Source organism: Mytilus trossulus, chromosome 13 (genome assembly GCF_036588685.1).
Source record: "Mytilus trossulus isolate FHL-02 chromosome 13, PNRI_Mtr1.1.1.hap1, whole genome shotgun sequence".
NCBI lineage: Eukaryota > Metazoa > Mollusca > Bivalvia > Mytilida > Mytilidae > Mytilus > Mytilus trossulus.
Window position 1 is genome coordinate 29,022,542 of NC_086385.1, and position 15,486 is coordinate 29,038,027.

The following is a 15,486-nucleotide window of genomic DNA, read 5'->3' on the forward strand; positions in this document are numbered from 1 at the left end:
CAGTGTGAAAAGGCTCTGAACATGATAAAACATTGTATGTGTAAACTTGGAACTAGAGATATAAATCTTGGATTTAAGTTATTTGACTCTATGGTTGCTCCAATTCTTTATTATGGTGCAGAATTATGGGGAACAGAGAAAGTGAAAGACATTGAAACTGTTCAAAATAAATTTTGTAAATGGCTACTTGGAATGGGCCAAAAGACTAATAATCACATAGCAAGAGGTGAATGTGGACGTCATGAACTATATATTAATTATGCGTGTAAACCTATTAAGTATTTTCTACACTTACAATGCATGGATGATAACAGACTTCCAAAACTATGCTATCGTATGATGTTTAAAATGAATGAAAATGGACGTTTAAATTGGTGTTCTAAAGTGCAAAGACTATTATTTTCAAATGGATTTGGTGTTGTATGGGAAAGTCAAAGTGTTGGAGATGCAAAATTGTTTTTACATTTATTTAAACAGAGACTTACAGATATAAACTTACAATCTTGGTCAGATTATATTGGCAACTCATCAAAGTGTGCTTTTTATTCAAAAGTTAAGGATTATATTTGTATAAATGAAAATAAACAGAAACTGTCATATAATCTTAGATATGAAATTTTTTCAATTTTATGTTCAAACCATAAGCTAGCTATTGAACAAGGTAGACATGAAAACCAACCAAGGGAAAATAGGTTGTGTAAAATTTGTAATACAAATGAAATAGAAGATGAATTCCATTTTGTACTAGTTTGTCCAATTTTGGCTGATATAAGGAGAAATTTTTTACCATTATGGTGTCAAAGTAATTGTAACAGAGACACTTTAACTAGACTTTTTAGAACAGAAAATTTAATTACTTTGAAAAATCTGGCTGTATTTTTGAAAAAAGCTAAATGCTGTAGAGAAGAAGTCTTGTCACTATGACTTGATCAAATGAATATACTTAATAAATAAATAAATAAATTTATTACAAATACAAGTTTATAAAACTTTTTGAAAATTAATAGATATATATATATATATATGTTGGTAATATGTGTGTGTTGTATTGTTTAATATATGTTATTATTGAACTGTAGTTGATATTAAATTGTTTTAACACCCTAAAGTACCCTAGTACACCATGAAGGGTGTTAAAATATCCATATCTATGAATATGAACATAGATAACTAATTTATCCCAGGTCTTAGTCTGAATCGGGCAAGTTTTATGGAAATTCCGGTACAAAGTGTAACGTGAAAACGACGTTTTTTTCATTGTCTAAAAAAGTTTTATTGAAATTTGGAAATTTTACATATTTTTTACAGGGTGTAGGCATACCTTTGGTAGAACCCTACAGGTAGTCAAATATAAGACGTTTTTAATAAGGGGACAGAGAAACTGGATTGATGGATTGAATAAAATTTGGCGCTCTATATGTTGTGAGAGTTACGTCATAGATGGTGTGACGTCAACGTGGGTCATTTGCATAGCTAGGTCAGTAGTCCCATTCCTTGAAAATGTGGCAGTCAAGTGATGCATTTAATGAAATGAGTGTTAATGATCTGCATAATAGGACAAAATTGTTAACGAATTAAATATTTAATTACAAACATCATGGATAATCTAGAGAATTCAATATTTCACAAGGAGCAATCGTGGAACTAAGGAAAACTTGCGTGAAGTTCCCCGGGATAATGGTTAGCAACGTCCGGGGATATGGGTTAGCAACATCCAGGGGCTATGGGTTTTGTAACGACGTGCGTTAACCAATCAAAATCCTAGATATATACTAAGCCGGGGATAAATATATATATATATAAGATGGAAGCATTAGAATAAAAAATCCAATCAAGAAAATAAGATCTTTAATTGTTCATAAAAAAATAATAAATAATATGGAAAAACAAACAGGACACATACTACATACATTTATACAAGTTTAACATCTTTTAAAAATTGTGAAAATGACATGAAAAGTAGTTCTGCTTGTAGATTAATAAAACTGGTCACTGAAAAGTGTAAATCATAATTTTTTACCTCAAGATAATTTTAAAACTTCAAGGATGGAGAAGTACCACCCTAAAATTGCTTTTGGTGATCCCTATATCATGTATATAGAATTTATTCAAACATTTGAAAGATTCAAGGAATTCAAAACAGGAGATACTTCGAATAGAAATTGACCATCTGCTAATGAATATCAATACATCTGTAAACATATTCTGAGTTAAAAACATCTCTAAATGAAAGTCAGTAACTGAAAGATTTAAGCTTTTAAAAGAACCGTCCAAAATAGAGCAAAGTCATTTTTTATTTCGTATTTAGAATTTTTCAAAATCAATCAAGTCTTGTACTTGAACAGTAACACTTGCATAAGGTAGATATACATCAGATGTAGCTCACATATCAAAACTGCAATTGTTCAATTATGACATGTATGCAATTCTTTTATCAATGCAAAAAAAAATGACAGTATGAGCATTACAATACAGAAAAGCAGGATCTTTTTGTTAAACTTAAACATACAAAAAATAAAATGTTTATGAAAAAGATAAATACAAGATAAGAAACAGACATAAGAAGTAATGATTATGATTAAATAGATGTATTGGCACATTTATAACTTTACTTTAACTCTTCTGACATTTGAGCGAGTAAACAACAGATCAGTCCCACTTCTCCGTGAAAAATGAATGTTTCAATGCCTCCTCTGCACTTATTCTAGTATGAGGATTAAGATCAAGTAGTTTCCGTAACAAGTCGAAGGCAGAATCTGATACGTTTGTCCATGGAGTTGTCTTACTTTGTTTACACTGAGCTCCAGATCGTAATTTGTAACACATTGTTTTAAGGTCTAATGCTGGTGTGGTCGGATTACATAATAACTGTTTACCTGTGAATAGAAACCAAAACGTGTCTTAGACAGGAAGTGATATTTTATACATGAATTAGTCAATTAAAAATGTCTATCACAAGATTTTATGACTTTCCATATTTTTTCTTCAAAATCTACACTTTTTAATAAGAATTGTAACCTGTCATGTGAAGATGTAAATCATAAGCATACCGTGTTCATACTTAAAGAAATGTATCATCATCTGAATGGAAATAAACAAAAGATACATTGATAACTTGAAGTTTAAGGCTTGGAAAACATGAAGGACATGTAAGTATAGATATAAGATGTGGTACGAGTGCAAATGAGACAACTCTCCAAGTCTAAATTTTTAAAAGAAACCCATTATAGGTCAAAGAACAGTCTTCAAAATGGAGCCTAGGCTCATATCAAACAGCAAGCCAAAAAGGGCCCAAAAAAATTTACTAGTGTTAAACCATTCAAATGGGAACACCAACAATTAGTATGGACATGTATGATACAATGCTAGATACAACGCTTCATTCTCTTAGGAAGAAAATCAAATGTAGAATTTTTTAAATCAGTAAAATCTTTTCAAGAAATAGTTATATCTTAATATAACAAAGATGCATACTAAAATAAGCTACAAAATAGGTAGTGACCTACAGCTGTCAGTTTCTTGTGAAGGATTGTCTAACTGTCTTCTTTGTTTACATACAACACGCCATCAAGAAAGTTCTGTGAATGATATCAAATGTGTTGTATTGTTGACAGACAGCAATGCAAAGTTTTGAATAGGTAAACAAATAATTGTAAACTTTTTTATAGATCAATATCCTTGTAATATTAGTTTACTTGTTTAGTTTAATAAATTCTTACCATAAGTTACTGCAGATTTTTTCACATCCTCACTTCCAAAAATACTGATTATTTGTGCTAACGCTGTCATGTCATCATTAGCCCTGAAGAATGGATATCTCCCACTGAGTAAACACAGAAATATAACACCAGCTGACCATATATCTACAGCTGAAAAACAAGATTATGAAATTATATCATTGGCCCTGAAGAATGGATATCACCCACTGAGAAATCACAGAAATATCACACCAAGGTTGAGTTCAATATCATAGCAGCTATGTAGCGACTACCTAGCTGCTATCAATATCTATGCAACAACTAGTCTATAGCTACTAGATTACATTAAATGTGTGAAGTTCCATAATTTTGTGTTTAAGAAGTTTGCTTTGAATCGTTTTGCTGCATGCACAATTTTCTGTCATTGTTATTCTATTGTGAGATGTTTGCTTTACTGTAAATTCAGAAATTGTAACATGCATTTGCTGTTGCAATTTTTGAAGAATGGACAAAAATGTAAGATAATTTTTTAGCGATTTCAGGAGATCTGTATACAGATGTATGTAGGCTCCGTGTTGAAAACCGTACCATGACCTATAATGGTTTACTTTTTATATATGGTGACTTTGATGGACAGTTGTCTCATTGGTACTTGTACCACATCTTCCTATATCTATAAGATTGTCAGTTTTTATTAAATGCGATTCCCATATAGGCTCATTAATTTCTGAAATGACATTAACTTTATCAATAATTTTAGGTGAAGTTGCAGTTATTTGCATGAACCATTGTTACAACAATTGATTGAGTTATTTCAATATACCCCCTTCCCCATTAAATGATTTCTATACCTGTGGTCTGGTGAGGACATTTAATGAGAACTTCTGGTGCTCTAAATCCTGGTGTACCTGCTCTGGGTGCTTGTTGGTTACTTCTGGAAAAATTAAATAAAGCAAAAAAATTTAAACTCAATTTTTCTAGGCCTAGGTGAACTGCTAAATCTGAGTCTAAAACCCAAATTTATCAATTTTTTTTTCAAAATGAACATGGATAAGTTTCAACACTTGACCACAACTTTATTAGAAATCTTTACCAAAATATAAGTCTGATATTGAATGGACAAATAAATCCTAAAACATAATTCAGGAAGACAAGGTATATCAAATAGTGTGGGCTCATTTATAATATAGGGGAAAGTGAACAGTTGAATTGTTTTACATTGTCTTATCGGGGCCTTTTGTAGCTGACTATATGCGGTATGGGCTTTGCTCATTGTTGAAGGCCGTACGGTGACCTATAATTGTTAATGTTTGTGTCATTTTGGTCTTTTGTGGATAGTTGTCTCATTGGCAATCATACCACATCTTCTTTTTTATAGTTAAAACTTCAATAAAATATTGTTTTCACATTTTATTAAAAGTAAGCCTAATCTGGCAGGTTTAATCGTTGTGCAGTAGAATGTGTAGTTAAAAAATTAAGAAACAGTTTTTTACCTGGATGTGCATATTGTACAAACAGTGGGCTGACCATAACACTGACATGTAGATATACTAGGACTCCTAGAGTTCTCTCCCTTAGATCGTAGTATTTCTTTCTCTTTTACCATCAATGCTCTCTTTGCTAACAGTAACCTCCTTGGTGATTTAGATTTTCTAACTAACATACGATCTGGATGTCTCTGTTTGTCAAACTGTGGCTTAAGACTGGTATTTTCTGGTTGCTGGATGTTTTTCATGTTCTGCAGGATTAACATTGATAATTGATACAGTATAAACTTTTAAATATTTATATTACTGAAACTGAGAAATCTTCTTTGATTTTTTTTTTAGAATATTTGCATTTCTATCTACAACTCATTTGATCATATAATCTATGTAATTATAGATATATCCTTAAGTTTCAAATTATTTGGTATTGGGGCATTTCTGTTTAACCCACCAAATGTGTGATGTGGTATTTTCATTTTTCAAAGCCAATCGAACATCTTATTTTGTTCATGAAATCTCGTGCAATACAATATTTTTATGTCTCTGCAGTTAAATTTTAATAGTTTAAAAATCTCTGAGAGCGTTGCGATTTCAATTTGAAAATGTAACCGTCTCCAGTGACACATCTTATCACACTCATTGCAGTGGTAGAAATTTTATATAAATAAGTTAATTTTTTTAGGTATCAATGTTATTTTTAGGTGTATTGCCTAATTACCTGGTTTTCTTGTGACTCTACTGTTTTGGATGGCAGGAGAGGTGATATGGTCTCTGTACCAGTTTTATCTTTTGGTGCAGGTGCTTTATGAGCCAAACCAAAATCAACTAAGGCATACCTGGAAAAAAGAGGCATGTACATTAAATTCTAAAAAGAATTGGAATGATTAAGAAGCAAACTATTTGTTAAATATAGATTCTTACATTGGTACCAGTGGATTATCGGATTTATCCAATCAAGATAGTTAAATTATTAATTTTAAAGTCCGAGCCGCCTCGGCGAGGACTTTAAAATTTATAATTTAACTATCGAGATTGAATAAATCCAATAATTCACGAGTAACTATGTAAGAATTTGTTTCTCTAATGATTAAAACATACATTTTCTTTTTTTGTTAACCAAAAATCCCCTCCGAGTACCTTTCACATTGCACGAAGTTGTCAATTTCATTAACACCTGTTATAGCATAATTTGATTCATTCCTGTTAGCTAAAAAGGTCATGACCCTTAAAATCATCCAATGATCTTCTGAGATCACTGGCAACCACACGTTGATTAAATTTTTTTATACAATGGGTTCGAAAAGGGATAAATTTACATAGAATTAGAGAAAATAAAATATATACTCGCCTTCATATTAAATTAATGCACTATTTCCCCCCAAATTTGTATTTTCACAATTATTTTTTTCTCTCCATAAATTAAAAAAGGAAAAAAACTTTATTAAAAAGCATTATAAATTATAAAGCATAACATTGAAATGATACATTTTTTACAGAGAAATGTACATTTTTAGTAGAAAACATAGAAATTTTAGAATGAAAAACTTTAAACAAACGAGTTTAATCAGTGTAGATGATGCCATTGAACTATCAACTTTTTCTTAGGGCTTAGGCAAGCAGAATACTATGCCAAAAGTCACATAGGCCATTAATTTCTGTGATTTTATAATATTTGGACATATGAAAATGCAAGAATGTGAAAGTCCTCTATACATGACATCTTCTTGGATTCACAAAAAAATGCTATAATAACTTTACATTGTATGTAGGACACTAATGGAACCTTATAATAAATGTCAGATGAATTTTAAATGGTCTTACTGTTTAGTTGAACTATTGTATAAGAAGTTACTGGGTTTGACATCTCTGTGTATGATGTTAAATTGATGAACTCTTCTTAATGAAACCAATAAATTCTTCATATAGGCTTGGACCTCTAACAATGACATTGTCAACATGTAGTCCTGAAAAAGAAAAATACCAAACTTGTTTTTAAAACTTCTTTCAGTCTTTTAAAACATCAATATACAAGTCAACATACAGCATGTACAGAATTGGTCCACTGTTACAGTGAACAAATAAATTGAGCATATGTCCATGGGACACAGGTGACGCCCCCCCCCCCCCCCCTTTTTTTTAACATTAAAAAGGGACACAAATTCGAACTTGGTAATAAGTTTTGTATATACTTTTCAACATTACATTAAGTAAGAGAACAGAAACTGTAAAGGGGCAAAACTGTAATACTATAAAAGCCACAACACCAATATTTAAACTTATTTTTGGTGGAAATTAGCATTGGGTTTAAATTTCATAACATTAGGTTGATGCAATCTAATGTTAGAGAACAGAAACCAATTTCAGGATGTACAAACTGACAGGTAGGTGAGGGTTATACTTTATGCCCCTCTAGATCTACTGTGACTAGGGCACAATTAAAAGTGACATCATTAGCCTATTGCATGTTGTACAAGGGAGAGTACTTGTTTATTGACAGAAAAATTTGTAAGGGTTCCGCGGAACCCAGTGTCTCGCCTATTTTTGCTGTAAATCTCAGGCTCAACAACAATGAGGAAAAAAATCAATAAAAATATTCCTCTTGTTACTATTTTATGATTGTAAGAAAATCTAAGTCCATTTAAAACTAAATTACAGAAAAAATGGAGTAATCTTTTTACAAACTTTACTTCTGGATACTATCTTATGATCATAAACAAGCTTCTGTCCAAGTTTGGTACAAACCCAGGATAGTTTAAGAAGTTATTAAAATTCTAAAAAATTTAACCACAGAGTGAATTTTATGTTTCCCTGCAGAAAAATCTAAGTCAATTTATAAGTAAAATACAGAAAAAATGGAATTTTACTTTTACAAAATTTACTTCTGGATATTATCTTATGATCATAAACAAGCTTCTGTCCAAGTTTGGTACAAACCCAGGATAGTTGGAGAAAGTTATTAAAATTCTAAAAACTTTAACCACAGAGTGAATGTTTTGTTTCCCCGCAGAAAAAACTAAGTCCATTTATAGTAAAATACGGAAAAAATGGAATTTTATTTTTACAAAATTTACTTCTGGATACTATCTTATGATCATAAACAAGCTTCTGTTAAAGTTTGGTAGAAATCCAGTATAGTTCAAGAAAGTTATTAAAATTTCAAAAACTTTAACCACAGAGTGAATATTTGTTGACGCCGCCGACGCCGCCGACGGAAAGTAGGATCGCTTAGTCTCGCTTTTTCGACTAAAGTCGAAGGCTCGACAAAAATCAATTATTTTGAATCGGACTTTGAACTGGAGGTAAAGTATTGACCAAAGGTTCTCCACAGATAATTTCGAAAGTGCAAAATAACTGTTAAATATCGTCTTTTTCTAGGGTGTATTTATATGCTGGAAATTTTTCATTATAATTTTCTGTTAATGTGCTGGTTTTTTTCTGAAGAAATGGAGAAAAATAAAACATAAATCCAAAATGACTTTAATTTTCTAAGGAAAGAATAATATAATACTGACCATATTGACCTTGAAATGAACTATTTGTTTAGAAGTGTGAGAACACGAAACAATTATAACAAATTTATCATACCTGAAACTTTTCATGTGGAAAATATGGCATTACAATTACAACATGATCTCTCTGTCTGATACATAACTCTACACCCATGACATTGTCACAGCCCCTGTAAAAGAAGGAAAATCAAAATAATCTAAAAATTAACGATTCTGTCTCACAGTTGATCACAAAAAATTATTAGATGTTAGTACAAAACTTATAACACAACTATATATTTTAGATTTTGTATACAAATGTCAGAGAACTCAAAAGTCAGGAGCATGTAATTCAGTTAATGTTGGTGCTTGCTTTTTGTAATTTTTTTAGCAATGATTTGTCAGAAATCAAGCTCTTGTTTTTTTTGTTAGAATTGTTGACATATTTTTCATGTTGGTGCCTTTTATGGCAGACCTTACGGTATGGGTTTTGCTGATCTTTAAAGGCAGCACAGTGATTCATACATGTAGCTGCTTACATTAAAGCCAGTTGGACCTGGTTATAGTCATTGTATAGAAACAGGGGAAAAGGTTACCTTCTATTAACAGCATTTGTGATATTTTCAATAAATACATGAACAATAGGGTATACATACATGATTGTTCTAATTGTCTTTGTGATGTTTTCTGTAGACCCCCCTCCTTTCCAGCCTTACCTTATTTCCTGTAATTATCTCTCAGTCTTATCTTATTTTTTGCAATTCTCCATGCAGTCTTACCCTATTCTCTGTAGACCTCCCTCAATCTTACCATATTTCCTATAGACTCTGCAGTCTTACCCTATTCCCTGAAGACCACCCTCAGTCTTACCCTATTCCCTGTTGACCTCCCTTAGTCTTACCCTATTCCCTGTAGACCTCCCTCAGACTTATCCTATTCCCTGTAGACCTCCCTCAGTCTTACCCTATTCCCTGTTGACCTCCCTCAGTCTTACCCTATTCCCTGTAGACCTCCCTCAGACTTACCCTATTTCCTGTAGACATTGTAGTTCTCCTTCTATTCTGCTAGGATGACTAGTTGGTATGATATGCTTAAGAGCAAACAACTGATCCACGTCTGGATAATGTTTTAGTTTGGCCAGAAATACTGAACTAAATGTACCTAAAACATCAATATCACAAAATTAATATAAAGGATCTTTGAACATTATTTGGAAAATCTTAACCATTCTAATGCAATTTGTTTGTAAAAATAATTTTCATTGGAAATTGACACATATTTTGAAGGGATAAATTCCACGTTCTACCAGTCTGTAACTAAGATGGTCATTTTGAATTCCATTTTTGTTTTATATATCATTATTTTTTTTTTACAAAATAAACTTTGAAAATCACATTCTTTTTGTCAACGTTAAAACCATTCTGAAGCACAAGAAAGGTATAAATATGTCTCTAGTTAAATTATGTTTGACATTGTGAGTATACATATAACGTCACATTGTTTAGTTGATAAAACCATTGCAACAGTTTCGTAGACTTTCATTTATGTCATTTTATGCCAAAATGTTTTTTAAATGGTATGTTATTTAAAATGCTGAATTAGAATGGCGATAACTGTTTTGTATTTTAAGCTTGACCTTAGAAAAACTTGATTTTACTGTTGGAAATATCTGTTTTCCTAGCGCCGCTTCTTGTAGATAGGTACAATCAATTTGTGACAGTAAAATCTATGTTTTACGAAGACCAAGCTTAAAATACAATACAATTATCTCCTATTTTTTAATGGCATTCTCATCCAGTTATACAAGAATAGTGAACTACAAGAGTATACATAAAATAAGGTAGGTATGAATCATTGCACAAGTCTTGTCTTCTTTGATTGTCCATGACCTTTATAAATACTATTTAAAATGCCTAGGATATTTTTTAGTTGATTTTAGTCTCTGATGCAAGATTTTTTATTTTTAATTGTTTTTGGCTTTAAACAAGCTTTCAGTAACTTCAAACTCTCACAAAAAATGTAAATTATGGAAGAATTGGAAAATAACATCCTATATGTTGCAAGACTACAAACCTTCTCCAATTTTGTTTGTGACTACAAAATGTTGCTGAACTTCTGGTACAAATTCATACAGACATTCTATCTCTTCTTGTACTTCAACTAAAATGACAAGGTACAAAACATTATTTGTTTTACATAATGTATAATCATTTATCACTATTTTACAAAATTTCTCTTTGATCTTGCTGACTGATAATTTTCTTTCTCAGCAGAGTTGAATGTCATAAAAATTATTGCTAGAAACTAAGGACGCAGGAGCCCTTTGTCATAAAATTAACAATGTCGTCATAGGTAAAATAGTGATAAACAGATTATCATTGGTCATCTCAACTTGATTATTTTTCTCCCTTTTGCTGTCATAGCTCATGCGCATTGAGATAATCAATAATAAACTATAAATATCTTTTATCTTAAATATCAAGGAACAATGCTCTTTTAACATACATGTATATTAAGATAACATAAAACCCTCTATAGTACATGTAGTAATTAAACATGCTCTGAATTGTGGAATTCAAACCATTATATCAAACTGAATCTTAAATAAGCTCTTTGCAATAAAATTTTGTTAATGCTGTAGATTTATTTATTTTCATGAATTCCAATTTTTGAGTATTGAGGAAAACTAGCTAAGGGGTTCAAGTTTGCTTTAAATAATGAAACATTCAGCATTTCATGTTCAGGACCAGTTCAAATTTTAAGAGAAAGGTCCTCCATAAGAAATTTTTCATAGAAAAAACATGTCCCAGGTCTGAGACCCATGCTAATTTGAACCATTTCTAGCATTTTCAAGAAAATTTGAATTTTGAGATTTTGTATAAGTCTTTGTACATTTCAATAGAAAGTTAATATAATTCCTTGAACATTTAAATTGGTGATAATCTTCTAATTTTTTTGTAAGTTTGGTTTGCTGTCTCATGAATATATATCCGCATATGATCTTTTATTTTATTCCAAATTAAATTAGAGTTAAGAAAATATAATTTTAAATATATGAAGACCCTTTTTAACAAATACTTGGTCGATTTAGAGATAAAATTTACATGGTAACTTGTCTTTCTCCACTTCACAAACTTTCTTTTTCTTCTTGGGAGAGGTATAATCATTCTGTTGACTTCCAAAACCTTCATGTATACTGCCAACACTTTGCATTTTCTGTAATGTAAAAATTATTCATTTCAAGTACTGATACATGTACATGGAAAAACAAGAAGTATAATTGCCAATGAGAAAACTCTTCACCAGAGATCATTAACAAATGACACAGAAATTAACACCTATAGGTCACCGACTCATCGTACAATCTTCAACAATAAGAAAACTCATGTATTTTAATGGTTGCTGTATGATCACTGAAAGGTATTCTTGCTTATTAACGATGGACTGTGAATGAAGTCTGTGCCATACTGTTTATCTGACCAAAAAAAATAATTTGATCTTATATATATCATGTGTATATTTTCATCTAATTAACTGTGAATTTCTGTCCTGACATTTTGTCATTCAAACAGTTTGGGTTACACTGGAATGTCTATGAAAACTTTTCGACTTAGTGTACAAACCAAAATTTCAATCAATAAATTAATTCAAATCTTCATGGCTTGTGAAGCCTCATTTAGCCAAACTATATCCGGAACCACTGCTGATTTATTGATTTTTGCTGTTTAACTTCTCTTTCAGTTTTAGTGGTAGTGTTTCCTGCAGCTTTTAAAAAGGGCAGGGTAATTGTTAGCTCAGAGGGCACATTAAGCGCGATGGACAACAATTTTAGGGCACTTACTTAATATAAACAGGCAATAGACCACTTTCGAGTTCATCCGTCACCGACAAAAACTCATCAATTATACACGCCTTTATGACGTCATTTACCAGATAGAGGGTGTTGCCTGTATCCCTGCACTATATACGTTCATCAAGCGTCTTAGTGATCGTCATTGTGCAGGATAAACTAGAAATAATGGCCGTTGCTCTGTAGGTACTTACTGACAATTCCCTAATGACCGCAGTGTTGATTATCATTTTTGAGAATTCAATTTGCCGAATAATTCGTACAATACAGAACTATAGTTTTCCAACCACTCGCTCAGCATTGGAACGGAAGTGAAGACGCCCCTAAACTCACAAATGACGGTGATAAAGGCGCGTATAATTGACGAGTTTATATTCACCGGAAGTCACATGTCATTGGTAATTGATATCTTTGCCAAACAAAATAAATATTCCCCCACTTCAAATTGAATCGTATCTTGTTTTATCCTTTCTTTTGGATATTTCTGGAAATATTTTACATCAATAAGCACAAAAAAGGTAGGACTTTGTAACTACATAAAAATTTCTAACCAGCAATTAAAATTTCTTTTCAAAATTAGGTTTCAAAGTTCCCCCCAAAATTTGCTCTCAAACTCTAGACGTAAAAAATGGCTTCAGTGTTATGACGTTGTAGGAATGCGTCCCAGAAAAAAAAAAAGCCTTGCCAAACGTCATAATTATTTGGACTAGGTGTTTTTAAGCTTGGGATTTCGGGATTGACCCTTTCGATCCAGGAATTCTTTGTTCAAATTACAGGATTTAAATTGATTAAAATTTATATCTTAATTCAGGCAGAAACATATTACATGTGTATATATGTCGCTGATTCTGGACCACTAGATAATTTTTGTGTTTTTAACCCCACCCCAAGATTTCGGGATATGGACCCGTCATGGAAGCAAGTTAACTCGTACCATGTTAACTCGTACCAAAAAAGTTAACTCGTACCACTGGGAAGTCGTACCACTGCAAACTCGTACCATAAAAAATATATTAAAAATTACGAATGTTTTATGGTATTTTTTTGTAAACTTAATAAAACTAATGTTGAATAATTTTAATTTTTATACTGGATTTAAATAGACAAAAATACGATTGTTTTTCTAAAAGCTTTTTTTTTAAGCTGATCTTTCAAAGACTTTTGGCGGGAAAATTCGGGAACAGGAATTTCATTTTGGAAATCATTTTGATTAACTGCTAGGATTTATTCATGAAAAATTAATTTGGAATGATTGAAAATTAAATTTAATAATTATCAGTAAAAGTTTAAAAAAAAAGTCTATCCAAAGGAGACAACAAAGCAAATCTGCCACGGTATTTTCTATCCAATAGACAGCGAACATTAGCTACGGTCATTGTATTTTCAAATTATATGCATTTTACAGACTTAAGAGATATTGAGTGAAAGTAAAGTATAAACATAATTAAACACAATTTAAATGCATTTAAATACGTTGGTACGAGTTAGCAGTGGTACGAGTTTGCATTGGTACGAGTTTTTGTAAAGTGGTACGAGTTGACGCTGGTACGAGTTTACAATGGTACGGGTTAACTATAATTCCCCGTCATTCCTGACTTGGTACAGGCATTTCCAAATGTAGAAAATTGTCCAAATGTGGACGGAAAAAAAATACCAGAAGTAGGTGGATTAAACATGCTTTTATAGCGCTAAACCACTCATGCACTTTGTCTTTGTAGTCCAAATAATTAATATAATAGCCTTTCAAGACGTCATAATTATTTGGACTATTTGTCTTTGTTGACATAGTCTCAACAAATTCCGTTATATTTACAATGAAACCACTTTCAACACAAAAATGACTATCGATATTTTTTATCTCCCGAAAAATGACATTATTTTACTTTGATTGCCAGTATTGAATAAGATTACAGTTTCGTATACCTGTGCGATTTATACTCTTTCTTCTTGTTCAACTTTTCAACAACAACCAAAATGCCCGCTAAAATTGAAATTCCTCTTGTTACTTCCCGTTGTATTTAGGAAACATTAGACAACTCGGCCCGATGAAAACTCGGACCGACTAGCAAGTTAACTCGGACCGTCCAATTTAACCCGGAAAGTCAAATCGTAGCATCCGAAAATTACGACATTTGAAGTATTAACACAGACATCTAATATATAAAACATAAATTGTTTCGTTGTTTTAATCAGACCATTTTATTCAGAATCATAGTTGTGTTTTCCTTTCAGTAAACTTTTATAAATGATTCTGAATTATCGTTTGAATAAAAACAGGAACATAGATAAACTGTTCCCATATTAAAATGAATGTGTAAAACAAATCTTTTAACCTTTACATGCAGGCGCAGATCCAGAGGGGGGTTCCGACATGTGGTTGGAAACCCCCTTTTGTCATGGGTTAGGAACCCCTTTTTAAAATGGCTAGATCCGCTCCTGTACATGTGCAATACTAGTATTTGGAAATATCTTATAAATTTGTCAGGAAAATGCATTGAGTTTAACAATTATATTTTACAAAATATGTAGATTTTTTTTTATTAATCAACTAAGATTTTGAGGAACATCTTAATATACCCCAATTATGTTCTACCAGACTAATTTAGAAATCAGTACACATGCATCCAAACGATCTATAGCTAGTGTAAAGATGATATAAACAGGTCCGAGTTAGCAATGATTATACGTTTCTCACTTTTTTTCTGTTGGTTTTAAATTAAGAAATATCTTTTTTGGAAGGTTAATAGATAGTTAAACTTTTGATGACAGCTTATTGAAAGAGCATCTTAAAAAGATCTAAAAATTATAGAATAAGGTGACACAAAGGGGACTTCGGAACAGAAAAAAATAGCCATTCTTGGTATATTGCGAACCTGTCGAATTAAAAAACCTCGACAAAATTGGGCATGGAGGATTTTGTATGTTTGTGCAATATGTATAAATACTCATAGAGAAGTTAAATC

The 15,486-nt window shown here is 31.6% G+C and overlaps 1 protein-coding gene across 1 annotated transcript; it reads right to left on the reverse strand.

Annotated features, from left to right (window-relative positions):
* Window positions 1–2,291: 2,291 nt before the first annotated feature.
* On the reverse strand, window positions 2,292–14,545 carry LOC134694716 (cell division cycle 7-related protein kinase-like). Its single transcript, XM_063555759.1, has 11 exons — window positions 14,447–14,545; window positions 11,778–11,889; window positions 10,747–10,833; window positions 9,699–9,834; window positions 8,771–8,864; window positions 7,007–7,149; window positions 5,904–6,021; window positions 5,192–5,436; window positions 4,550–4,632; window positions 3,720–3,869; window positions 2,292–2,876 (listed from the first exon to the last, which is right to left on the reverse strand). The coding sequence occupies exons 2-11, from the start codon at window positions 11,884–11,886 to the stop codon at window positions 2,650–2,652; spliced, it is 1,392 nt and encodes a 463-aa protein (XP_063411829.1). The 5' UTR covers window positions 11,887–11,889; window positions 14,447–14,545; the 3' UTR covers window positions 2,292–2,649.
* Window positions 14,546–15,486: the final 941 nt, after the last annotated feature.

Excerpts from the sequence above, each read along its gene's own strand:
- LOC134694716 (XM_063555759.1), bottom strand. The coding sequence starts at position 11,886 with ATGCAAAGTGTTGGCAGTATACATGAAGGTTTTGGAAGTCAACAGAAT. Across the intron at positions 7,150-8,770 it reads TTCCACATGAAAAGTTTCAG|GACTACATGTTGACAATGTC; the intron begins GTATGATAAATT and ends TTTCTTTTTCAG. Across the intron at positions 2,877-3,719 it reads AAAATCTGCAGTAACTTATG|GTAAACAGTTATTATGTAAT; the intron begins GTAAGAATTTAT and ends TTCTATTCACAG.